Source organism: Hypanus sabinus, chromosome 10, assembly GCF_030144855.1.
Source record: "Hypanus sabinus isolate sHypSab1 chromosome 10, sHypSab1.hap1, whole genome shotgun sequence".
NCBI classification, from domain to species: domain Eukaryota; kingdom Metazoa; phylum Chordata; class Chondrichthyes; order Myliobatiformes; family Dasyatidae; genus Hypanus; species Hypanus sabinus.
In genome coordinates this window covers 134,170,462-134,197,839 of record NC_082715.1, presented here as the reverse complement: position 1 = coordinate 134,197,839, position 27,378 = coordinate 134,170,462, and the positions used below count along the sequence as shown (strand labels likewise).

Below are 27,378 nucleotides of genomic sequence, written 5' to 3'. Positions count from 1 at the left end.
TGTAAATAAATGATTAATATACTTATTCGCAGTCGGAGTTTTCTGTCTCATTCGCCAGACCAGTGAACCTGATTCAATGTGACATTACGGACCTGGCTTTCATTCCAAATATTATTATATAGATAATTTTTTTTTACCTTAGTGTCCTCGCTATCAGGATCCTCAAGCCATTTATATGGATCAGGAATCTTGTATCCATGATAGTCATCAATCTGATAACAGAAATGCAAAAATGATGAATAAAATAAATCCTCATTATGGCACATTAATATTACGTTTTAAAAGTGATTTTGCTGATCTGATAAATGCGTTCTGAGCAACATACTCAAAATGCTGGAGGAACTAACTGATAGGTGAAGCTAGGTGGGTTGGAAAGGTTAAGGGCTGGAGAAGGAGGAATCTGTTAGGAGAGTAGACCACAGGAGAAAGGGAAGGAGGAGGGGACCCTGGGGGAGGTGAGAAGAGGTAAAAGGTCAGAGTGGAGAATAGAAGGGGAGGAATTTTTTTTCCTGGCAGGAGAGATCAATATTCATGCCATCAGGTTGGTGGCTATCCAGACAGAAAATAAGGTGTTGCTCCTCAAATTCTAACAGCAGTTTTCAGTATGGACTGCATAAAATAAACTCTGCAGCCTTCAACTTCACGAGTTCGTAGTTTCCACACTAATCTGCGTGCATGCAATGAAAAATCCTAACGTTGGCAACACTCATTCAACCCTCTCCCTTTTCCATATCCACCACCATTAACCCTCTTGCTAGGCAGTTGTCTCTGAAGATGTCATTTCCACAATTTAAAATCCTGGTCCAAAACTGTAATGCATTCAGTAGAAATTAGAGTAACAAATTAACCAGTCAGCATTTATTAGTTTACAAATAAAAAAAGCACAATTTCTATGTATTAAAGTTGACAGAACTAAACATGTAAGAGTACAAGTTGCAAAATAACGGCCAGTGAAAGAATAAACAGGATCAGGAACAATCTTTTGTCTTCAAGTTCAGATAAAAACTGATAGACCTCAACAATCAGTTTGAATCTGATACAAGTAATTTAATATCTATTTTCATTGCAACACACACAAAATGTTGGTGGAGTTCAGCAGGTCAGGTAGCATTTTTGGAAATGAATTAACAGTCAATGCTTCAGGCTGAGACTCTTCTTCGGAACAGGAATGGAAGGGGGAAGATGCCAGAATAAAAATGTGGTGGGACGGGAAGGAATATAGCTAGGTGTTAGGTGAAACTGGGTGGGTAGAAAATGTAAGAGGAGCAAGAAAGGAGAGGAGTGTGGACCATAGGAAGAAGGGAAGGAGGAGGGGACCAGGTGGGAGATAATAGGCAGGCAAGAAGCAATAGGAGGCCAGAGTGGGGAATAGAAGGGAGAGGGAGGGAATTTTTTTTTACCAGAACAAAGAAATCAATATTCGTGCTATCATGTTGGAGGTTACCTAAACAGAACATAAGATGCTGCTCCACCACCCTGAGGGTGCCCCCATCTTGGCACAATAGGCGGCCATGGACTGACATGCTGCAATGGGAATAGAAATTGGCATTAAAATGTTTGGCCCCCAGAAAGTTCAGCATTTGGCAGATGGAACAGAGGTGCTCGACGCACAAAATGCTGGAGGAACTCAGCAGGTCAAGCAGATCTATGGAAATGAATAAACGGTCAACTTTTCAGACTGAGACCATTTTTCAGGACTGGATAGGAAGTAAGGGGGAAGACTGCATATTTTCATTGGTGTCTGGAAGCCTGTGAAATTCTTGTAATCGTCATCACAAACGCTAAATGATAGCTTGAAAACTTGACGCACCAAAGCTCAATGACCATATTTTCTTACATGTAATCAGTGCCAGATAACGCTATGTCTGTAACAATACTATCAAATGACAAGAATTTGCATCAGAGCTATGCATGGTATTGCCAGGTATGGACGTTGCAACTAACAAAAAAATTAGGTATCTCTCATCAAAACACTAAACAATGCAGATACTAGATACATGTTTATGCATGAAGACAGTTAACATCTGGAGTTTATCCTTTTCCTTAAACCACAAGTACATGAATGAGAATGCTGAGTGAGTTTTTATGCCTCCTACCTCCTACCCAAGATCCACAAACCTGCTTGTCCAGGTAGACCTACTGTCTGAGCTTGCTCCTGCCCCACCAAACTCATTTCTGCATACCTTGACACTGTTTTATCCCCCCTTGTTCAATCTCTTCCCACACATGTTCGTAACACTGCTCACGCTTTGAATTTTTTCAATGATTTTAAGTTCCCTGGCCTCCACCACCTTATTTTCACCATGGACACCCAGTCCCTATATACCTCCATCCCCCACCAGGATGGTCTCAAAGCTTTTCGCTTCTTTTTGGATTCCAGACCTAACCAATTCCCCTCTACAACCACTCTCCTCCATCTAGCAGAATTAGTTCTTACTTCAATAATTTCTCCTTTGGCTCCTCTTACTTCCTCCAAATTAAGGGTGTAGCCATGGGCACACACATGGGTCCCAGTTATGCCCGCCTTTTTGTTGGCTTTGTGGAACAGTCCATGTTCCAAGTCTATATGGGTATCCGTCCCCCTCTTTTCCTTTGCTACATCGACGACTGCATTGGTGCTGCCACCTGCACACATGCTGAGCTTGTTGACTTCATTAACTTTGCCTCCAACATTCACCCTGCCCTCAAATTTACCTGGTCCATTTCCGACACCTCCCTCCCATTTCTTGATCCCATGTCCGACACCTCCCTCCCATGTCTCCATCTCTGGAAATGGCTTATCTACTGATAAGCCTACAGACTCTCACAGCTACCTGGACTATTCCTCTTCCCACCCTGTCTCTTGCAAAAATGCTATCTCCTTCTCACAATTCCTCCGTCTCTGCTGCAACTGCTCTCAGGATGAGGCTTTTCATTCCAGGACAAAGGAGATGTCTTCTTTTTTTTAAAACAAAGGGGCTTCCCTTCTTCCACCATCAACTCTGCTCTCAAACACATCTCTCCCATTTCCTGCATATCTACCCTCACTCCACTCAGGATAGGGTTCCCCTTGTCCTCACCTACCACCCCACCAGCCTCCAGGTCCAACATATAATTCTTCGTAACTTCCGCCACCTCCAACGGGATCCCACTACCAAGCACATCTTTCCCTCCCCCACTTCTACTTTCCGCAGGGATCGCTCCCTACATGACTCCCTTGTCCACTCGTTCCCCCCCCATCCCTTCCCAGCGATCTCCCTCCTGGCACTTATCCTTGTAAGCAGAACAAGTACTACACCTGCCCTTACACTTCCTCCCTCACCACCATTCAGGGCCCAAGACAGTCCTTCCAGGTGAGGCGACACTTCACCTGTGAGTCGGCTGATGTGGTATACTGCGTCTGGTGTTCCCGGTGTGGCCTTTTATATATTGGTGAGACCCGATGCAGATTGGGAGACCGTTTCGCTGAACACCTATGCTTGGTCCGCCAGAGAAAGCAGGATCTCCCAGTGGCCACACATTTTAATTCCACGTCCCATTCTGATATGATTATCCATGGCCTCCTCTACTGTCACACTCAGGTTGGAGGAACAACACCTTATATACCGGCTGGGTAGCCTCCAACCTGATGGCATGAACATTGACTTTTCTAACTTCCGTTAATGCTCCTCCTCCCCCATCCGACATATTTAGTTGTTCATTTTTTTTCTCTCTCTCTGCCTGTTCTCCATCTCCCTCTGGTGCTCCCCTCCCCCTTTCTTTCTTCCAAGGCCTCCCGTCCCATGATCCTTTCCCTTCTCCAGCTCTGTATCCCTTTCGCCAATCCCCTTTCCAGCTCTCAGCTTCATCCCCCCCCCCTCCAGTCTTCTCTTATCATTTCTCATTTCCCCCTCCCCCCACTACTTTCAAATCTCTTAGTATCTTTCCTTTCAGTTAGTCTTGACGAAGGGTCTCGGCCCGAAATGTCGACAGTGCTTCTCCTTATAAATGCTGCCTGGCCTGCTGTGTTCCACCAGCATTTTGTGTGTGTTGCTTGAATTTCCAGCGCCTGCAGATTTCCTTGTGTTTGAGTTTTTAATGCCATCATATTTCAGAATCCAGACACTGCGGCTAATGTCTAGCATTTATGGCTGACCTTAAACTATCCTTAAAGGTGATGGAGAGTAATCCTCTTGTACTGCTACCTTGTTCTGGAGAAGCTACTCCAGTGCTTATGGGGGGGGGGGGGGGGAGGGTTTCCAGGATTCAGATCAGTAACTGTGAAGGAATACCAGTACACTTTCAGACAGAGTGGTGTGCAACCTGGAGAAGAACCTGCAGATGACAGCATCTCCAAGTTGCCCTTGTTGTATTTGTTGAACTTGGGCAGAGGTCTGTGCAGCCAAAAATGGTGTACTCTACTGCAATGATAAATCAGTGAAAAAGGGAATGAAGGGAATTGCTTTGGAAGATGCTCAGCTTCTTGAGTGTTGTTAGCACGGCACTCACCCAGGCAAACAGGCACCGTTATTTTCCTGACTTGCAGATGGTGGTTTAATGCTCAATAGAATGACTGCACTTTGAAACAATTTGTCTGTTGCTTCAGATCTTGATTTCAAAACTACTATATTTAAATTTTATTTCAGATTTCCAGATTATAAATTTGCCTTTATTCATATTTTTAAATATTCACCCGACTCTTCCACTTCATGTTATTCCGTCTTCTTCCCAATTTGATTATACTTTTCACCAATTAATTTTAAAGGGAAATACCATGGAAGACCAACAGTCTTGTCTAAACTGTTGATAAGTGGCCATTTTCTAATTTCTTTATTCCTTTTTCAAAGATCCACCACTTGTGGAGTAATTTATAGGAGACCAGTTTAGTCTTAAGCTATCCATGGCTCAGTTAGATCATTTTTGATTTCTATCTTTGCTCCATTTACCTACCTTTGATTTTTATTTCTTGACATTATCAGTAAACCTAAATTCATCACCCAAATTTCAAATGCCAGCTTCCTTAATCCTTTAACAGGAGGTGCTTCCAGTTTCACTCCTGAATGGCCAAACTCCAATTAAGATTTTGCCTTCTTGTTTTGGATTAGCTAATTAGAAATCATTTCCCTGCTTTTACCTTATCAAATAGCTCTGTCATTTGAAAGATGATGTAGTGCCCAGATCTGAATATGGGGAACAGCTGAAATACAGTTGTTTTCCCCCCTGAATCACAAGCCTTTTGAGATAAAAGCCAATACCAAAGTAGCTTTTCTGATTGTACAGATTGGCAACATCTTCTCTATGATCTTCATCAGCACAGGTATATCACAAGGCTGCATGCTTAGCCTCTTGCTCTTCTCCTTTCATACTTCTCACTGTGAGACTAACCACAACTCCAATGCCATGTTTAAGTTTGTTGATGACACTACTATTGTAGACAAAACCAAAGATAGTGACAAATCAGCATGTTTTGGCCCTTATCTAAGAAAAGATGTACTTACAATGCAGAGGGTTCAGGAGGTTCATGTGAATGGTTCCGCGAATGTGAAAGGGTTAAGGTATGAGGAGCATTTGATGGCTCTGGGCCTGAACTCTCAGAAGTTTAGAAGAATGAAGGGGGAATCTCATTGAAATCTACTGAACATTGAAAGGCATAGATAGAGTGGATGTGGATAGGCTGTTTCATATAGTGGGTAAGTCAAGGACCAGAGGGCACAGCCCCAGAATAGAAGGGCATCTAGTTAGTGATGAGGAGAATTTCTTTAGCCAGAGAGTGGTGAATCTGTGGAATTCACTAGCACAGAGGCCAAGTCATAAACATATTTAAAGTGGAGGATAGTGTGTTCGTGATTAGTCAGGGCATCAAATGTTACTGGGAGAAGGCAGGAGAATGGGATTGAGAGGGGTAATGAAACAGTCGTGACAGAATGGTGGAGCAGACTGGATGGGCCGAGTGGCCTAATTTTGCTCACATGCCTTATGGCAAATCAGACATGATGAAAAAGTATGAATAAAGTAAAATGGAAGAAGAGTGTAGGAGACATTAACGAAGTCTTCAGAATAAAGAACATGACAGAAAGTTTACGAAGGGATAACAATTTAACTTCATGCAACGTGCAGACAATTGAAAAAGGTAGTGAATACAGGACTGAAGGTATTACTATGCAATGTATGGAGTATACAAAATAAGATTATCTTGTAACAGCATTAGACAATAGCAGGTATGACTGTGGGCATCACAGAGCTGAGGTTAAAAGATGATCCCGGCAGAGAGCTGAACATTCAAGGATATTTTATCGAAAAGATACACAGATGGGCAGAAGGTGTGATGCTGCTGTGTTGGAAAAATTGAAGTCATATCCTTAAGAAAGTAGTGACAAAGGATCAGAAAATGTGGAATCCTTGTAGTTAGTTAGGAAACTGCAAAGCTAAAAAAAAAAGAGACTCCAATGAGAGTTACAGTACATACAGGTCTCTGAAAACTAGCCAGGATGAGGGGTATAAATTAAAATGGGAGATAAAAGAGGCATGTACAAAAAAACAATATTACAATGGTCATGGGGACTTCAATATGCAGGTAGATTGAGAAAATCTACTGGATCTCAAGAGAAGTAATTTGCAGAATGTTTAAGAGATGGCTTTTTTAAGCAGCTTGTGATCAAGCCCATTTCAGAAAAGGCTATTCTGGATTGTATGTTGAGTAATGTACCAAATTTAAATAGGGATCTTAAGGTTAAGGGAGGTAGTGATTACAGAATTTACTCTGCAGTTTGAGAGGAAGAAGCTAAAATCAGATGTTATCAGAATCACAGCTGAGTAAAAGGAATTAGAGAGGCACAAGAGAGAAGTTGGCCAAGGTTGATTGGAAGGTAACACTAGCAGGGATGATAGAAAAGTAGCAATAGCTGGAGTTTCTGGAAGTAATTTGGACGACACTAGATCAGCTATCCCGAAGAGGCAGCAGCATTCTAAAGGATAGATAAGGCAAACGTAACTGACAAGGGAAGGGAATTACAGCATTAAAGCAAAATAAAGGGCATATAATATAGCAAAAATCAGTGAGAAGCCAGAGGATTGGGAAGCCTTTGAAAACCAACAGAAGGCAACTAAAAAGCAATACGGAAAGAAAAAATGAAATATTTTCAGCTGACAATGCAAGACGGTACTAAAAGCTTTGTGGATATCTAAATAGTTAAAAAAAACTGAGATCATCCAACCACTAAAAAATGATGCTACAGAGACAGTAATGGGAAACAAAGGCATGGCAGATGAACCGAGCAAGGACTTTGCCTTAGTTGTCAGTTTTGAAGACAGCAAGCAGCATGCCAGAAATTTGAGACAGTTCAGGGACAGAAATAATGTAGTTGCCATTACAAAGGAGAAGTTCTTGGGAAGCTGAAAGGTCTAATGGACCAGAAGGACAACACCCCTGGGTTCTGAAAGAGGTAGCTGAAGAGATGGTGGAGGTATTAGTAGTGATCTATCAAGATTCACTAGATTCTGGAATGGCACTAAAGGAGCAGAAAATAACAAAAGCCACTCCACTCTTTAAGAAGGGAGGGAGGCAAAGATGGGAAAGTGTATAGAAGTCCCAAAGAGAGAGCGTGCAAACCTTGATCACCTATTCGGGAATGAGACTGAGCAGGTGACAGAAGTTTGTGTCAGGGAACACTTTGCATCGAGTGATCAAAATGCCATGCGCTTCAACGTAAGAATGGAAAAGGATAGGTCTGGTCCTTGGGTTGAGATTCTAAATCGGAGAAAGGCCAATTTTGAAGGCTTCCAAAAGAATCTGGTAAGCGTGAACTGGGACAGGATGTTTCCTGGCAAAGGTGTACTTGGTAAGCGGGAGGCCTTCAAAAGTGAAATTTTGAATGTACAAATCTTACACTTGTCAGAACAAAAAGCAAGAACAGATTTGAGGAACCTCGGTTTTCAAAAGATAAAGCCCTGGTTAAGAAAAAGAAAAGGTGCATAGCAGGTAGAGGTAGGTGGGAACAAATGAGGTACTTGAAGTATAAGAAATGCAAGAAAATGCTTACAAGAGAAATCAGGAGGGCTGAAAGAAGGCATGAAGTTAGTCCAGTAGACAAGAAAGAAAATTCTAAGGAGAATTCTTCACATATGTCGAGCAAAAGGATTGCAAAAAACAAAATTAGTCCTCAGGGAAAATAGAATGGTAATCTATGCATAGTACTGAAAGAGGTGGAGATCTTAAATGGGTTTTTGGCATCTGTATTTATCCGGGAGATAGACAGTCTACTTGGTCATAGAAACTATACAGATCACAGGGAAGAAGGTGTTTGCTATCTTGAGACAAATCAGGGTGGACAAATCCACAGGGCCTGACAAGGTGCCCCCTCAGACGATGTGAAAGATAGGTGTAGAAATTGCACAGGATCTATCAGAGATGTTTAAATCATTCTTAACGACAGGTGAGGTCTCGGAGGATAGCTAATGTTGTTTTGCCGTTTAGGAAAGGTTCTAAGAATAAACCAGAAAACGTTAGGCTGGTAAACCTGACATCAGCAGTGGGTATATTATTAGGAGGTATTCTAAGGGACTGAATATGTGGATTGATTAGGGATAGTCAGCATGGCTTTGTGCGTGTTAGGTCATGCCTAACCAAACTTGAGTGTTTTTTTGAGGATGTTACCAGGAACACTGATGAAGGCAAAGCATTTGACAAAATCCCACATGGGTGGCATCAAGAAGGTTCAGTCACTTGGCATTCAAGATGAAGTAGTAAATTGGATTACACATTGGCTTTGAGGGAAAAGCCAGTGAGTGAGTGGACATAGATAGTTGCCTTTGACTGGAGGCCTGTGGCTAGTGCAGTGCCACCAGGATCGATGCTGGATCTGTTGTTGTTTGTCATCTGTATCGATGATGTAGTTGATAATGTGGTTAACCAGATCAGCAAATTTGTAGATGATGCCCAGATTGGAGGTGTAGTTGACAGCAAAGACTATCAAGGCTTATAGCAGGATCTGGACCAGCTGGAAAAATAGGCTGAAGAATGGCAGATGGAATTTAATGCAGACAAGTGTGAAGTGTCACATTTGGAAACACCAACCAAGGTAGGTCTTACACAGTCAACAGATTAAATGGTTTGGCATGGACTAGATGGGCCAAAGGGCCTGTTTCTGTGCTGTAGTTTTCTTTGAATCTATGATTCCAATGTGTTATACTTGTCCAAATTCGTTGAAGAAACAGCAGGTAGGATTAAAAAACAAGTCAGTGGATGTTATTTACTTGTCTGTTCAGAAGAGTCCATGGTATTACAGGAAAGGTACTAACATGGACTGATGATTGTCAGACTAGTAAAGGCAAAGAGTGGGCCTTTTCCGGTTGGCCACTGGTGAGCAGTGGCGTTCCGCAGACATCGGTGTTGGGACCACTTCTTTTCATGCAAATATTTGAATGATGGAACCGATGGCATTGTGTCCAATTTTTTGTCAAAACAAACATTGGTGGAGGGGCAGGCAGTGTTGAGGAAGCAGGGAGCCTGCTGAAGGACTTGGACAGGCTAAGAGAATGGGCCAAGTGGCGGATGGCATATGGTTGGGGATGCGCATGTCATACACTTTGGTAGAAGGAATTAAGGCATAGACCATCTTCTAAACAGGGAGCAAATTCAGAAATTAGAGGTGCAAAAGGGCTTGTGTGGGATTTCCTAAAGGTTAGCTTACGGGTTGGAGGCAAGGAGCACAAATGCATTAATTTCGAAAGGACTGGAATTTAAAAGCAAGAATGTAATGTAATGTATTGGTCAGACCACACTGAGGTATTGAGAGCAGTTTTGGACTCATTATGTAAGAAAGGATATCCTGTTATTGGAGAGGGTCTAGAGGAGGATGACGAGAATGAGGAACATTTGATGGCTCTTGGCCTGTACTGGCTGGTGTTGAGAATGGCGGGGGGGGGGGGGGGATCTTATTGAAACATTAAATATTGAAAGGCCTGGATAGAATGGATGTGGACAGGATGGTTCCTATAATAGTGGGATCTAGGACTAGAGATCACAGTTTCAGAACAGAAAGATGAGGAGGAATTTCTTTAGCCAAAGCATGGTGAATCTACGGAATTCATTGCCACAGACTACTGAGGAGGCCGAATCTTTGGGTATATTTGAAGCAGAAATTGATGGGTTCATGATGTGTAAGGGCATCAAAGTTTACAAGGGGAATGGGATTACCAAGGATAATAAATCAGGCATGATTGAATGGCAGAGTGGATGCACTGGGCCGAATGGCCTAATTCTGCTCCTATGTCTTATGGTTTAAAATTGACTCATTGGCAGAAGGCAAGGAGATTTTAGCACGGTGTAGCAACTTTGTCAGGTTCATCTCTCATTTTCATGTGTTCCTCACACTACTGGAAAAATGTTTCTTCTCGATTACTGTAAAAATCCAGAAATTTACCAATGCTTGTTTCGAATGAACCAAGCCATCCAGGATAGAGAATTCCAAAGCTTCACCACGCTGTGAGTGCATAAATTTCTCAGCTCAGTCTGAAATGATCTTTCACTTATTTTGAAAAAATTTGTGCTGATTATATGAGTCATCAGCAAAGAAAACAGCTTGCATTCTACCAACAGTGTAATAATCTTATAAATTTCAATGAAATCTTTTCTTTCTACTCTATTTCTTGACACATGGCAAACATCCATCACTAGAAAACTTAAAAAATATTGACTGCCACACACACATAATACGGGAGGAACTCAGCAGGTCAGACAGCATTGATGGAAATGAATTAACAGTTGATGTTTCAGGCTGAGACCCTTCATCAGGACTGGAAATTAAGTGGGAAGGAACCAGAATAAGGTGATGGGGGAGGAGGAGAATAAGCAAGAAGGTAACAGGTGAAGCCACATAGGTTTTTTTTTGGGGGGGGGGGAGATGAACTATGAAGCTGGGAGGTGGAAAAGGTAAGGAGGGAAGAAGGAATCTGATAACAGTAGAGTGGACCATGGAAGAAAGGGAAGGAGAAGGGGCACCAAGGGAGGTGATAGGTGGGTGAGAAGAAGGGGAAATTACCAATAGGTAGAGAAGTTGAAGTTCATGCCCTTAAATTGGAGGCTACCCAGATGAAATATGAGGTGTTGTTCCTCCACCCTGGGTGTGGATAAATCTGGGACTTGGGCTGAAATATCAACTGCGCATTCCCCTTGAAAGACGTTGAATTTTTATGTATCCCAGACTCAAGTGATTTAAGGCCCTCCCAAACACACCAAGGCATTCTCATTTCAACACCTCCCATCTCACAAAGGCTCCATAATCCCAATACCCATCCATTCCGAGCCTTCTTACCCAACGATGCCTCACACTCCTGCCATCAGCCATGGAAGCCCATAGACAGGAAAGATAGTAGATTTGGAGGGGTGGGGAAGGGCCAACATGTAGAGGGATGTCGAGGGAGGGTGGGAGAGAAGGGACATATAGAGGGGATGCAGAATGATTCCAGGAATGAAGGGGTTAACATGAGAAGCATTTGGCAGCTTTGGGCTTGTGCTCACTGGAATTTAGAAGAATGCTGGTTGGGTGGATCTCAATGAAACCTAACGAATGTTGGAAGGACAAGGTAAGGTGGATGTGGAGAGGATGTTTCCTTTGCCAGGAGTATCCAGAACTAGAGGGCAGTCTCAAAATTGAGGGGCAACCTTTTGGCCAAAGAGTGGTGAATCTGTGGGATGCTCTGCCACAGACTGCGGTTGAGGCCAAGCCCCAGGGTCTACTTAAAGCATAAGTTGATAGATTCCTGATTGGCCTGTGCATCAAGGGGGATGCTGAGAGGGCAAATGTATGGGGTTGAATAGGGTTCAGCCATGATGAAATGACAGGGGGGGTGGAAGAGAGGAGATTGGGAGAGAGGCACGGGTGGGGGGGGGTAGAGGGTGAGAGAGAGGGGTGCCGGTGGGGGAGGGGGGTGAGAGAGAGGGGCGCCGGTGGGTGGGGATGAGAGGGAGGGGCGCTGGGGGGAGGGGGGGTGAGAGAGAGGGGCGCCGGTGGGGGGGGGTGAGAGAGAGGGGCGCCGGGGGGGGGGGGGAGGGGAGGGTGAGAGAGAGGGGCGCCGGTGGGGGGGAGGGGTGAGAGAGAGGGGCGCCGGTGGGGGGGAGGGGAGGGTGAGAGAGAGGGGCGCCGGTGGGTGGGGATGAGAGGGAGGGGCGCTGGGGGGAGGGGGGGTGAGAGAGAGGGGCGCCGGTGGGGGGGGGGTGAGAGAGAGGGGCGCCGGGGGGGGGGAGAGGGGAGGGTGAGAGAGAGGGGCGCCGGTGGGGGGGAGGGGTGAGAGAGAGGGGCGCCGGTGGGGGGGAGGGGAGGGTGAGAGAGAGGGGCGCCGGTGGGGGGGAGGGGAGGGTGAGAGAGAGGGGCGCCGGTGGGGGGGGAGGGGAGGGTGAGAGAGAGAAGGGCGCCGGTGGGGGGGGGGGAGGGAGGGTGAGAGAGAGGGGCGCCGGGGGGGGGGAGAGGGGAGGGTGAGAGAGAGGGGCGCCGGTGGGGGGGAGGGGTGAGAGAGAGGGGCGCCGGTGGGGGGGAGGGGAGGGTGAGAGAGAGGGGCGCCGGTGGGGGGGAGGGGAGGGTGAGAGAGAGAAGGGCGCCGGTGGGGGGGGAGGGGAGGGTGAGAGAGAGAAGGGCGCCGGTGGGGGGGGGGAGGGAGGGTGAGAGAGAGGGGCGCCGGTGGGGGGGGGGAGGGGAGGGTGAGAGAGAAGGGCGCCGGTGGGGGGGGGGAGGGGAGGGTGAGAGAGAGAAGGGCGCCGGTGGGGGGGGGGAGGGAGGGTGAGAGAGAGGGGCGCCGGTGGGAGGGGGAAGGGTGAGAAAGAGGGGCGCCGGTGGGAGGGAGGTTGAGAATGTGGCACAGGGGAAGGGAGGGTGGGAGAGGGGCGCCGGGGGGGGGGGAGGGGGTGAGAGAGAGGGGTGCCAGTGGGGGGGGGGTGAGAGAGAGGGGTGCCAGTGGGGGGGGGGAGGGTGAGAGAGAGGGGCGCCAGGGGGGGGGAGGGTGAGAATGTGGCACAGGGGAAGGGAGGGTGGGAGAGAGGGGACGAAGAGGAGGGAGTGTTGGCGAAGACAGGGACAAGGACTGGGGTGAACGAATGTAAAGGCACAGCCTCCCCGCCATCTGAAACACTACTCGGACAAAGCAGCGGCTCCGGGGTGGCCTGCAGGTCGGCTCCGACCGAACGCAAAGCCGGGCCCACGGGCGCCATTGTGCACGCTAACCACTCACGCTGTCCAGTCGCTTGGCCTCCGGGTACTGCAGCGCCATGATTCCCTGTCACGACAACCGACGGACGGCCGCCCTCCGCACACGCGTTAACGGCTGCGCATTGCCGTCAGTGCCGGTCCCGCCCCGCGTCCGCCCGGGAGCACCCTCACTCCGGTTCATAAAGTTAGTCATCCTGCATTGCCAACATGGGGAGAGTGTTGGAGAACTTCATTCGTGAGTTTAGGGTGGATGGGCACGAAATCTTATGGTATTTAACATCCGCAAGTGGTGCACGCGAGCTCGATTTCAACGCTTAAAAGAAGTTTGGATGGGCGCAGGGATGGTCGGGGTTTGGAGGGCTATGGTCCTCGTGCAGGTCGATGGAAGTAGGCAGATTAAATGGTTCGACACCAACTAAATGGGCCGACTCGCCTGTTACACGCTGTACCTTCCTAAGGCTCTGGATTCCATATTGTCCCAGTGTACCACTTTCTGTCGCTCTCCATGGTTTTTCCCTTTGCCTGTGGTTGATATATATACAAGGCAGATATTATGCCTTTTTAGCTAGCTGTACAGATGGTTCAAAAGATCCGGTGTCAAGTATTTCTGTTAATGTTCCAAAGTTTCAGGTGACAATTAAGGAAAGGTTATCAGACAAACTATCAGTATTCATGTACGATGGCTGCTAACATTTTAGCTTAGAGATGGGTTGAAGATTATGCCTTGATTGTTTACTTCTGTGCTTTGATTTATTCTCGGTTTTGACATCTATTAAAGCAGATATGTGCAATTGTAGGCCAGACATTCTGCTTGAGATTGAAGCTGCAGGGTCTAGGATTGTGTTTCCACTTCTTAACGGTCCCTGCCCATGTTGGGATCGAAGGAAACAGGGTGGCAGACATTCTAGCCAAACAATCACTTAACATTAAGGATGTAAATGTAGTGGTGCCTTTGCATAAGGTGAAGGTGAAAGACATAAACTGAAGAGTCAATTGGATCTCTGTGACAGCAAAGTTGGGATAAGGAAAAGAAATTCAGAGGATGGTGGAAACTCAACTTGGAGATGGGCGTAAAAGAGGAGAGAAGTTATACTTGCACATTTACATATTGGACAAACTAGACTGTTCAAAATTAATATGCAGGATCCAGGCATTTGTAGGGACTGCCCTTCTCAAGAAACAGTTTTGCATATATTGTTTGAATGCAGTTCCAATGAGGTGCAAAGGAAATGTAATTGCTAAATTGAGTTCTTTGGGACAGACACAATTTAGCATGGAATGTTTGTCAGGATATCCAAAAAAAAACCTTTGAACCTTGGATCTTTGGATTACTATTGCATCACAATCAATTGATGTAGTGTCAGTGAGATCTGGTGCGAAAGAATGGGCTTAAATTCATGGGGAATGAATACCAGTCCTAGGGAAAGAGGAAGACCAAATAAGAGAAAACCTGCCGAAGCTGGAAATAAAAGTAATACACACAAAATGCTGGAGGAACTCAGTAGGCCAGGCAGCATCTTTGGAAAAGAATAAACAGTTGATGTTTTTGGGCTGAGACTCTTCTTCAGTACTGGAGGAAGAAAGAGGAAGATGCTCTGCTGGGATAGGTATAATTTTAATCAAGCTGCTGTGTCTGAATTATTAAGAGTGTAGATCAAACTTTAAATGGGGAAGGGAAGAAGGAAAGATTCATATGAAGAGAAATATGAAGAAGAGATAGTACAGGGTCACTAAATGAGTGATGATTAAAGCGTGTGACTTAAATGGTAAAAGTTAGATTTTAAGAATTGATGTCTAAATCTGTGAGCATTCATAACAAGGCCAACATATTGATTACATAAATAAAAATAAATGGACATGATCTAATAGTTATGGAAAAATGATGTCAACATGATAAAGTTTAAGAATTTGAGAATAGGCTTGAAAATTCAAAATGGGCAAAAATCATTTGAGAGAAAGGGTGTTAGCTACAAACATTGATCAGGTTAAATACAGAACAGTTAAACAGCAAAGGGCAGAAAACATCAATGGGAATTGTCCAGAGCTTTCAAGCAATAATGGTAAAGCACAGCATTGCATGAATTAGAAAATTAGAGATAAATGTAGCAAAGACGTTTCACAGGGAATTTGAATTAATGTTGCAGACTTCATGGTTGATGAATACATTCTGGAGACAGGCACAATCCAAATGTTCATATCACTTGGTAAGTAGATCCTGGTATTGTTCATGCTATCCACTGGCTATTGTAGCAGAAACAGTTAGTGTAACTAGAGCTCCTGATGCTTGAGGCTTGAGGGTATTAGTTGGTGAATTAGATGAGGCTTGGATTTGGCAGTGCTGTTTTTCCTGTGTTGAGAGTGATGGTGGGTTAACTGCAAACAGGCTGTGACAGGATACTGACTCTTGTCAGAAGAATCCATTTTGTTAAAGTTAGGTACACACTCAGGTTACTTTAGAACAGTGGCTACAGTATTAACTTGAATTCCAATCAAAACAAGAGAAAATCTGCAGGTGCTGGAAATCCAAGCAACACACACAAAAAAGCTGGAAGAACTCAGTAGGCCAGGCAGCATCTATGGAAAAATGAGCCAAAAGGTCGACTGTACTCTTTTCTGAACTCATACTAAGCAGTACACACAAAATGCTGCCTGGGCTGCTGAGTTCTTCCAGCATTTTGTGTGTTTTGCTTATCATGAATTCCATTGGTTTCAAAACATTTATGGAGAAGGATAGGTCTGGTGCTTGGGTTGAGATTCTAAATTAGAGAAAGTCCAATTTTGATGGTATCAGAAAGGATTAGGCAAGTGTGTATTCAGACAGGTTGTTTTCTGGCAAAGGTATGCTTGGTAGATAGAAGGCCTTCAAAACTGAAACTTTGTGAGTACAGAGTTTTTATGTTCCTGTCAGAATAAAAGGCAACGTTTAAGGAACTTTGGTACCATTGTCCGACAGCATTGAGGGAGAGAGAAATGATTTGAGTGCAGGGACTTTCCCTCAGAAATGAGCGAGAGGGAGAAAGAGAGATTGTTGCACGCAGACACCTTCCTCCGGCAGCAGCGAACGAGAGGCTGGTAGTCAGTGCTGAACACTCGCTCAATTTCTGCACTTGCCACGATATTTCATTCTTCCTTGACCCTTTAATCGGCGAGATTGGTGAGAAATGGAGTCGATCATGGGCTTGCACCCTGTTTCTAAGCTTCTTGTTCTTGAGGCAGCTTGCCTCCCGGAACGTTCTTTGAGACAGTAAAGCGCCAGATCGCTCAATCGGCCAGAAAACACCCCATTAAACTGTAGATCTCAGTCTCTAATAGTACCAGAGCCACATGTGAAAGAAAAAGATGTAAAAGAAATGAAAGAAATAGCTTTTTGGACCATCTGAAGAATGTTGCATTGTTTGCTGGTGCCCTCTTCTTCCAGATTAAGATTAAGCATTGATTAAACATTTAATACCCTTCAGATTAAAGCAAGGATATTATTTTTATGTAAATACTTTTATTACTATGGACTGAGGGAAGTGCCTATTATGTCATTATTACCTTCTACGTGTTACAGCCATCTGCCCCTAATAACCTTCCACCTTGTTCGAATCAAAAATGTGTCTACTTCTGTCTTTAAAAAGATTCCCCTTATTTCTGCCTTGATCAAGTGAACCCTTATTTTTAAGCTATGACCTTTCTTCCAGATTCTCACAAAATAATCACCATCTTCTTATCTGTCCTGTCAAAATTCCTCAAATTACTTGGTTGAAATCTGGAAATAAAGTATAGAAAATAATGGGAAAGTTCAGTAGATCAGGCATCATCTGGGGAAAGAGAAACAGAATTAAGCTTTCGGGTCAGAACCACTTTCAGAACTGTGAATAATAAAGAAAGTTAACAGAATGTTTCACATGGAGTTGCTGATGTATGTCTTCCACATTGCAGAAACCAAACGCAGATTGGATGATTGCTTTGTAAATCAATTGTGTTAGGTTTGCAGGTGCAATCCTGAGCATCTGGTTGCCCAGCACTATAATTCACCATCCCATTCTCATTCTAACCTTTCTGTCTTTGGTCTCCTGCACTGTTACAGAAATCCAATGCAACTTTTCTTAGTATTTACCAAGGAAAAGAATGCAGAGGACCAGGAGATCAGTGCTGAGTGTATAAATACATTAGGGCATTTAAAGGTCAAGGAGAAGGAAGTGTTGGACCTCCAAGTGAGTATTAAGGTGGATGTCCCAGGGCCTGAGGGGATTTACCCCAGGATATTGAAGGTGGCAAGAGACGAGATTGTTGGGCCCTTGACTGGTAGTATCTTCATATCCTCCCTAGCCACAGGCAAGGTTCCAGAGGATTGATAAGTGGCTAATGTTGTTGTTCTATTTAAGAATAGAACAAGGGAAAATCCTGGATACTATAGACCAGCGAGAGTCACATTAGTTGGAAGGAAATTGCTGGAGAAAATTCTTAGGGATAGGATATATGAGCATCTGGAAATTCATGGCCTAATTAGGGAGAGTAAACATGGCTTTGTGTGTGGCAGGTCCTGCCTTAACAACTTGATTGAACTTTTTGACAAGATGACAAGAGAGATTGATGAAGGTAGGGCAATGGATGTTGCCTACATGGATTTCAGTAAGGCGTTTGACAAAGTCCGTCATGGGAGGCGAATCCAGAAGATTAAGATGCATGGGGTCTGTGGCAAATTGGCATTTTGGATTCAGAACTGGCTTGCGCATAGAAGAGCGAGGGTAGTGGTTGAAGGGACTTATTCGAGCTGGAGGTCTGTAATTAGTGGTGTTCCGCAGGGATTTGTACCCAGGCCTCAGCTGTTTGCGATGTAAATAAATGACCAGGATGAAAATGTACATAGATATGTGGGTTAGGAAGTTGGAGGATGATAATCAAGATTGGTGGTGGTGTGGATTGTGTAGAAAATTGGCAAAGAATGCAACACAATATAGATCAGTTGCACATATGGGGCAGAGATATAGTAGATAGAGTTTAACCTAGATAAATGTGAGGTTTTGCACCTTGGTAGGGCAGATACAATGAGTCAGTACACTGTTAAGGGCAGTGTTGGGATCCAAGTTAATAGTTCCTTGAAAGTGGCTACATAGGTTGATGAGATGGTTAAGAAAGCTTATGGAATACTTGCTTTTATTAGTCAAGGCTTTGAGTTCAAAAGTCAATAGAATATTTTGCAACTTTATGAAACTCTGGTACAGTACTGGATATCAATTAAATGACAGAATAATGTGAATAATTCAGCTACAATAACTTTGTAACGTCCTGTGTAGTTACAGCAACAAAGTAGGAACTTCCCATGTCAAACATTCACTTGCTTTCTTTTGCTTGTGCCAATCCAAATTCTTTTACAACCACACTAACTAAAATTTTGCTGAAGATCTACAGCTTCACCAGTTTCAAAAAGTCTATTACTGAGCTGAGAATTTGTACCAGCTAGTGGTTTGAAGCTTGGGCAGATCATATGTCTCACAACAAAACTTCAATTATACAGCACCCTGAAATTATAGAAACAATTCCCCAAAAAAACCAGGCAATTTCTTGAAAGAAAGTGAAGGGAGGATAGTTATGTCAAAATAATGTGCATAAAATCCCAGTAAATTACAGTGTTATGATAACCAAAATGGATTAAAAGAGAATTACTTAATCATCTCCAGTCTAGCTGGCTATCACAATATGCAGTTATGGATTCATACAATTCTTCACCATTTTACGGGATTAATTTTACCAATCAAATCAACGTTCAGTGAAACCTGAATGCGTGGTTTCCTCAAGGGAAATCTGGCCTGACAAATCTGCTGGAATTCTTTGAGGAAATAGCAGGCAGGATAGACAAGACAGGAGAGTCAGTAGATGCTGTTCACTTGGATTTTCAGAAGGGCGTTGAAAAGGTGCTGCACATGAGGCTGCTAAACAAGATAAGGGTCCATGGTATTACAGGAAAGAAACTAGCTCAGATAGAGTATTAACTGATTAGCAGGAGACAAAGAGTGGGAATAAAGGGATCCTTTTCAGATTGGCTGTCAGTGACTAGTGGTGTTCCACAGGGGTCAGTGTTGGGACTGATTCTTTTCGCATTACTGTATGTGTCAATGATTTGGATGACAGAATTGATGGTTTTATCACCAAGTTTGTGAATGATATAAAGATAGGTGGTGGTCAGGAAGCAGTGAAAGACTAAAGAGGTAAATTATTATCTAAGCAGAAAATTCAAAAATTGGAATTTCAAAGGTTCTTGGGTGTCCTAGTGCGTGATTCCCTCATGGTAAACTTACAGGTATAGTCAGGGGTAAGGAAGACAAATGCAATACGAGTATTCATTTTGAGAGGATTATGATATAAGCACAAGAATGTAATGGTGAGGCTTTATAAGGCATTGGTCAAACCACACTTGAAGTATTGTGAGCAGTTTTAGAAGCATAGAAAACCTACAGCACAATACAGGCCCACAAAGTTGTGCCGAACATTTCCCTACCTTAGAAATTACTAGGCTTACCCATAGCCCTCTATCCTTCTAAGCTTCATGTACCTATCCAAAAGTCTCTTAAGAGACCCTATTGTATTCGCCTCCACCACCATTGCTGGCAGCCCATTCCATGCACTCACCACTCTCTGCGAAAACAAACTTAACCCCTGTCGTCTCCTTACCTACTCCCCAGCACCTTAAACCTGTGCCCTCTTGTGGCAACCATTTCAGCCCTGGGGAAAAGCCTCTGACTATCCACATGATCAATGCCTTTCATCATCGTATACACCTCTATCAGGTCACCTCTCATCCTCTGTCACTCTAAGGAGAAAAGGCCGAGTTCACTCAACCTGTTTTCATAAGGCATGCTCCCCAATTCATGCAAAATCTTTGTAAATCTCCTCTGCACCCTTTCAATGGCTTCCACATCCTTCCTGTAGTGAGGCGACCAGAACTGAGCATAGTACTCCAAGTGGGGTCTGACCAGGGTCCAGGGAGCAGCATTACCTCCTGGCTCCTAAATTCAATTCCACGATTAATGAAGCCCTGTATGCCTTCTTAACCACAGAGTCAACCTGCGCAGCTGCTTTGAGTGTCCTATGGACTCAGACCCCAAGATCCCTCTGATCCTCCACTTACCATTAATACTATATTCTACCATCATATTTGACCTACCAAAATGAACCACTTCACACTTATCTGGGTTGAACTCCATCTGCCAATTCTCAGCCCAGTTTTGCATCCTATCAATGTCCCGCTGTAATCTCTGACAGCCCTCCACACTATCCACAACATCTCCAACCTTTGTGTCATCAGCAAACTTACTAACCCATCCCTCCACTTCCTCATCCAGGTTCTTTATAAAAATCACGAAGAGTAAGGGTCCCAGAACAGATCCCTGAGGCGCACCACTGGTCTCCGACCTCCATGCAGAATATGACCTGTCTACAACCACTCTTTGCCTTCTGTAGGCAAGCCAATTCTGGATCCACAAAGCAATGTCCCCTTGGATCCCACGCATCCTTACTTTCTCAATAAGCCTTTGATGGGGTACCTTATCAAATACCTTCCTGAAATCCATATACACTACATCTACTGCTCTTCCTTCATCAATGTGTTTAGTCACATCCTCAAAAGATTCAATCAGGCTTGTAAGGCATGAACTGCCCTTGACAAAGCCATGCTGACTATTCCTAATCATACCTCTCCTAATGTTCATAAATCCTGCCTCTCAGGGTCTTCTCCATCAACTTACTAACCACTGAAGTAAGACTCACTGGTCTATAATTTCCTGGGCTATCTCTACTCCCTTTCTTGAATAATGGAACAACATCTGCAACCCTCTAATCCTCTGGAACATCTTCCATCCCCATTGATGATTCCCCCAGTTGGGCTGTCCCCCCACAACCCCCAACAGTACAAACAGGAGTACTTATTGTCAAGGGGTACAGCCACAAGGGTATGCTCTAGTACCTGACCCTTCATCCCTCTCCTGACTGTACCCACTTTTCAGTCTCCCATGCCCCCAGTGTGACCACCTGCTTATAACTCCTTTCTATTACCTCCTCACTCTCCCTGACCAGACAAAGGTCATTGAGCTGCATCTCCAGTTCTCTAATGCAGTCCCTTAGGAGCTGCGGCTCGACACACTGGGTGCAGATATGGCCGTCCAGGAGGCTGGGAGACTCCAGGACCTCCTGCATCTGATACCGAGCACAGAAAACCGGCCTCACACACACTTCCTTTCTGCAATTAGCACAGGTAAACCTACCTCGCCTTGTTACTGCCCAAGCCCGTTGAGCCAAAGCCCTATCACTCTGCTACCTCTCACTACGCTGCCCACTGGATATGGTGGTCTTTTTAAACTTTTCCCACTCTACTGGCTGACGTCATGTACCTGTGCAGTCTTGCCTCTCTTTTACCCCAAGGATTAAAATGCCTTCGCTCTGGAAATCCTTAGCCGTTCTACTCACAGCTTTCTTGCTTCTTGGGCCCCTTATCTAAGAAAGGATGTGCTGGCTTTGCTTAGCATCCACAGGAAGTTGACAAGAATGATTCTGGGAGTGAAAGGTATGAGGCTGTTTAATGGTTCTGAGCCTGTACTCACTGGAGTTTATAAGGATGACACCATTCTCCTGCCTTCTCCCCATAACCTTTGATGCCCTGACCAACCAAGAACCTATTAACCTCCACTTTAAATATACTCAATGACTTGACCTTCACAGCAGTCCGTGGTGATGCATTCCACAGACTTACCACCCTTTGGCTAAAGAAGTAACATCATCTTTTTTTTAAAAGGATATCCCCATATTCTGAGGGATCTAGGCCTCTGACCCTAGACTCACCCACTAGAGAAAACATTGTCTCCATATCCACTCTATTCAGGCCTTTCAATATTCAATAGGTTTCAATATGATTCCTTCTCATTCTTCTAAGCTCCAGCAATGCCAAGAGTCATCAAACACGCCTCATTGTTAACTCTTTCATTCCTGGAATTATTCTCATGATCCTATGCTGGAACCTCTCCATTGCACCAGCATATCTTTTCTCATATAAGGGGCCCATAAATGCTTACCAGTTCCTAATATAGGCTCAGCATCATGGCCTTGCTCTTATCCTCTCAAAATGAATGCTAACATTGCATTTGCCTTCCTCACCACCGACTCAACCTGCAAGTTAATCTTTAGGGAATCTTGCACAAGGACTCCCATGTCCCTTTGCACCTCTGCTTTTTGAATTTTCTCCCCATTTAGAAAATAGTCTCTGCCTTTATTCCTGCTACCAAAGTTTATGATCATTCAATTCCCAACGCTATATTCCATCTGCCAACTCTTTGCCCTTTCTCCCAGTTGGCCCAAGTCCTTCTGCAGGCTCCCTACTTCCTCAGCAGTACCTGCCCATCCACCTTTGTATCATCTGCAAACTTGGCCACAAAGCCATCAAATCAATCATTGAAATATTACATGAAAAAAGTGGTCCCAATACCAACCCTTGCAGAACGTCTTCTGTCACCAGCATCCAACCTGAATAGGGTCCCTTAATTATGACTCTTCCCCTCTTGCCAATCAGCTAATTTTCTATCTGTGCTAATATTTTTTTCTGTAATATCTTGGGCTCTTATCTTGTTAAGCAGCTGCATATGGGCACTTTGTCATCAGCCTTCTGAAAATCCAAGTAAAGAACATCCACTAACTCTACTTAGTCTATCCTATCTGCTATTTCCTCAAAGAATCCCAACAGATTTGTCTGACAAAATTTCTCCTTAACGAAACCGTGCTGATTTTGGTCTAGTTTATCATACTTCTCCACATATTCCAAAACCTCATCCTTAACAATGGACTCCAAGATCTTCCCAACTACTGAAGTCAGACTAACTGGCCTATAATTTCCTTTCCTCTGCCTCCTTTCCTTCTTAAAGAGTGCAGTAACATTTGCCATTTTCCGTTCTTCCAGAACCATTCCAGAATCTAGTGATACTTGAAAGATTATTACTAATGCCTCCACAATTCAGCTACCTCTTTCAGACCCTTGGGGTGTAGTCTATCTGGTCCAAGTGACTTATCTACCTTCAGATCTTGCAGTTTCCTAAGCACCTTCTCCCTACTAATAGTAACTACACTAATTTCAGGCCCCTGACATTCTCTAATTGTCTTCCACAGTGAAGACTGATGCAAAATACCTATTAGGTTTGTCTGCCATTTCTTTGTCCCCCTCCAGTGTCATTTTCCAGTGGCTCAATATCCACTCTCGCCTTTCTTCTACCCTTTATATATCTGAAAAAAAAATCTTTGGTATCCTCTTTGATATTATTGGCTGCAAAATTCATCTTTTCTCTCCTTATGTTTTTTTGGTGCCTTTTGTTTGTTTTTCAAAGCTTCCCAATCCTCTAACTTCCCACTAATTTTTGTTGTATTATATGTCCTCTTGATTCTTTTTGCACTTATGCTATCCTTGACTTTCCTTGTCAGCCATAGTTGCCTTATCCTCCCTTTAGAATACATCTTCACCTTGGATGTATCTGCATGGTCCCTTTCAATTTTCCCTCTGAAACTCCAGTCATTGCTGTTCTGCCATCATCCCTGCTAGTGTCCCCTTCCAATCAACTTTGGCCAGTTCACCTCTCATGCCTCTGTAATTCCCTTTACACCACTGTAATACTGATCCTGGAATGGTGGAGCAGACTCAATGGGCCAAATGGCCTAAACCTGTTCCTACACCTTAAGGTCTTATGGATGCCTTGCTCGTGACAAATGAAAAGTAATAACAGTACTTGGAATTGAAAGGAAACCTGTCATTACATATGCTGTAGGTGCAGCAAATATTTTGTCCATCTTATTGTGGGGAATCTACCAGATGTAAGAGTTATTTTAAGCCAGTGGCATATCTAGGTAGAGATTGGTTTCAAGTGGAGGATTTCAAGCATTTTGAATATATTGATTGAAACATTTAAAATTGTGAGAGGCTAGGCAAAGTGAATCTAAATTTTCTGCCCACGAAAGAATGAAAGCACAAAGAATTACATTCACAACTTAGGATAAGAAAAGGAAACGAAAAATGTAGGAACAGCAGCTGGCTGGCCTGAAAATAGCATAAAGTCCTCCTATTCTTGCCAATTTTTTAAAGTTTGTCACCATTTGTTGGAAGTACTGTATAAATGTTGGTAAAATTCCAAAACCAGTCAAAAAATCAGCAATTAAGTGATCCACACATTAGCCCTGTTTAAACATATGAAGTTGCACATAAGTAGTAGGAGGAATGGAGGGTGTTGTAGGTAGTGACATGTGTGTACACTCAGATAATAAATTTTACTTTGATCTTTTTTGAACTTTGAATATGGATGAGTTGGCCTGTACATTTTGAAGTGTAGATGAGTGGAAGGTGATCATACTGAAATAGAAGATTCTAATAGAAAGTTTCAAATGTTGAGGTTATTCCACCAGAGGAAGAATCTGAAATGAAGGAACATCGCTATAAGGGAGCTGTCATTTAAATTGCGATGTGTAGTTGAAAGATAGAGTGGATGTGGAGATGATGTCTCAAATAGTGGGAGAGTGTAAGACCAGAGAGTAGAGCTTCAGAATAGAGAGACATCCCTTCAAAACAGAGATGAAGAATTTCTTTAGCCAGAGGGTGGTGAATCTGTGGAATTTATTGCCGCAGATAGCTATTTATTGGGTATTCTTAAAGTGGAAGTTGATAGGTTTTTGAGTAGTAAGGGCGTGAAGGTTACGGGGAGAAGGTGGAGAATGACTTTGAGAAGGAAGATTAATCAGCCATAAATGGTATAGTTAACTTGATGGGTCGAATGGCATAATTCTGCTTCTATGACTTAAGGTCTTAAGAGATATCTTCCTGGAGAGGATGATGAATCTTTAGAATTCTCTATCTTGGAGGGTGGCAGAGACCAGAACACAGGAAATATTCTTTGATAAACTAATTCAAAGGGTGTATGAAACAGGAATCGAGGCCTGAGCGAAATCAAGTATATTTTTTGAATTGGAAGGCTAATTCAAGTAGTGAAGTGGCATCTTCTTCTAACATTGTGTCCTTGATGAAAATGTGGGGAGAAAAACCACAGAATTGTTATAAGATGAGTGCCAAAGGGTACTTGATCATCAGTGTTGACTCAGCATGTGGAAGCAGTGTTTTTGTGCTTTATGACTCTATGAATTTTAAACTTACTTCTACAGGGTATTGTTATGAAGCTCTGTTTCTTATTTTGCTTGGAGACACTACAGGCTGTAGATGGTAGAATGTAGAGTGATGTGCTGCATGCAAACTTAGTAGGCTGAAGAGTGATGAGAGGAACTCTTTTTCTTGCTGTTTGTGGAAATGTGAGGTGGGAGTTAGAAAGTCTGTGTTGAATGTAAGTGAGATTCAGCTTCAACTTCCCCTGTTCACGCAGAGATTCACAGACTCAGGGCTCTGGCCAACTCCAAGATCAATCTAACCCTATTCCTGAGATTGGGCAATTGTGGGGCAAATATTGTAACTGGAGGCAATCAGAGTGCCATTAAACTATTCTTCTGATGTTTCTCTGAAAACTGATACTTGTCAGGAAAACGCAAATGAGCATTGTGAGTTCTAGACCAGGAAATGGTGATAAAAACAGAGAAATGTTGGAACTTCTCTGCAAGTCCTTAGAACCTAAACTCTTTCTGCAAATTGTAAGCTTCAAGTCTTTATTGACTTCATAAACATTGTGAGAAACTGGTTAAGATTTCAGACCAATGATTTGCTATCAAAACATGGTTTGATGAAAGGTCTGGTAAAAGGTCACCAACCTGAAATCCTGATTTTATTTTGCTCTCTGCAAATGTTACTTGACCTGCTGAGTACTTTCAGCGTTGACCGTTTTTAATTTGGATTTTTGCTTTTAGGATAAAATACACAGTCTTTTATTGTGCTAGTGACTATACAAGGCGACGTAATGACATTATTGGCCCATCAGAGCAGTTATTCTCTGGTGTAAATGAAAAATTAACAGCTATGTGGGAGGAAAGGGTTAGATGGATCTTGGAGTTGGCCGGCACCCTAAGTCTGTGAATCTCTGCAAACCTGTTGGGGAAGTTGAAGCCCAGAGTCCATGACCAAGTCCACTGGAAGCCAAAGAAGATGGCCCTTCCTAGGGCTGGAAGACTATTTGTGTGGGTGTGAGGGAGGACGGGGCTTGTTTTGGTGTTTTTGCGTTGTTGCCTGATGTGTTCCATGTTGTTCTGCTGAACGTTGTAAGCACGCTATATTGGCAGTGGAATGAGTGGCGACAACTGTGGGCTGTCCCCTGCACACACTTGGGTGTTTTGGTTGTTAACGCTAGCGATGCATTTCACTCTATGTTTTGATGTACATATAATAAATAAACTTGAATCTTGATATTATGGAGAAAAAGTTGTGTTTGCTGCTTCAAATTTTGCTTGCTCAGGAAGGAGCTTTGAGATTTATAGTTCATTTATGGTGTTCTTTGATGATATGTTATTGCTGTTTTAACACGTTAACTTTTGCTTTATTAGGCCAGGATTTAAGACCTTTTCAGTTAATCAATAAATGTCAGTTTAATTGACCTTTAATACCTCACATTTTGTTTACATCTTAAAAACAATGAAAATAAATATGTTTTTATGTATGAAGTTATTAGAGTGTATTAAAGAAAGCAAGACACTGAAGACCACTAAGAAAAGTTTGGATAAGTACGTGGATGAGAGGGCAATGGCTATGGCCTAGGTGTAGGTCGGTGGGACTAGGCAGACCAACAGCTTGACATGGATTGAATGGGCCAAATGGCCTGTTCTTGTGCTGTACTGCTATATGACTTTGAGAATGAGAAAAATAATATAATCTGAACTACTCTTGCATATCTGTAATGAACGTTCCCTTCTCATGTCACTTTGTCAAAAAACTATATGTAAGGGAGGCAACGATGGGGTTAGCTGAGGCCCTTACAGGGATTTTGAAGACTTCATGAGCCTGGAAGTGATGTGCCCAGAGAAAGGAGGACAGCAATTCGATAAAGATGGTGAAGAGTAACAAGGTAATTATAGTTTCTCTGAATCTCATGTCAATGGTAGGCAAGTTATTGGAAAATAATCCTGGAGGACAGGATCAATCTGTACTTGGAACATCAGGAACTTATCAGTGAAAGTCAGTTTGGCTTTGCTGGTGGGAGATCATGTCTTACCAATTTGATTGAATTCTTTAGATATTACTGAGTGTACAGAATAGAAAGTGTGGTTCCTGCGGTCTGTATTG

General features: G+C 43.5%; 2 protein-coding genes across 2 annotated transcripts in view; one reads left to right on the top strand and one right to left on the bottom strand.

The window, feature by feature from the left end:
* Positions 1-13,305, bottom strand: part of LOC132401139 (prolyl endopeptidase-like) — a 181,551-nt gene extending 168,246 nt beyond the window's left edge. The window contains exons 1-2 of the mRNA XM_059983028.1: positions 13,180-13,305; positions 138-212 (exon numbers count right to left, since the gene is read on the bottom strand). Coding sequence (XP_059839011.1) covers positions 138-212; positions 13,180-13,218 — 114 coding nt within the window. The 5' untranslated portion in view covers positions 13,219-13,305. The remainder of the gene's footprint in view (positions 1-137; positions 213-13,179) is intronic.
* Positions 13,306-14,550: 1,245 nt separating this feature from the next.
* Positions 14,551-27,378, top strand: part of LOC132401142 (uncharacterized) — a 120,501-nt gene continuing 107,673 nt past the window's right edge. Inside the window, exons 1-2 of the mRNA XM_059983035.1 lie at positions 14,551-14,764; positions 15,302-15,361. Coding sequence (XP_059839018.1) covers positions 15,307-15,361 — 55 coding nt within the window. The 5' untranslated portion in view covers positions 14,551-14,764; positions 15,302-15,306. The remainder of the gene's footprint in view (positions 14,765-15,301; positions 15,362-27,378) is intronic.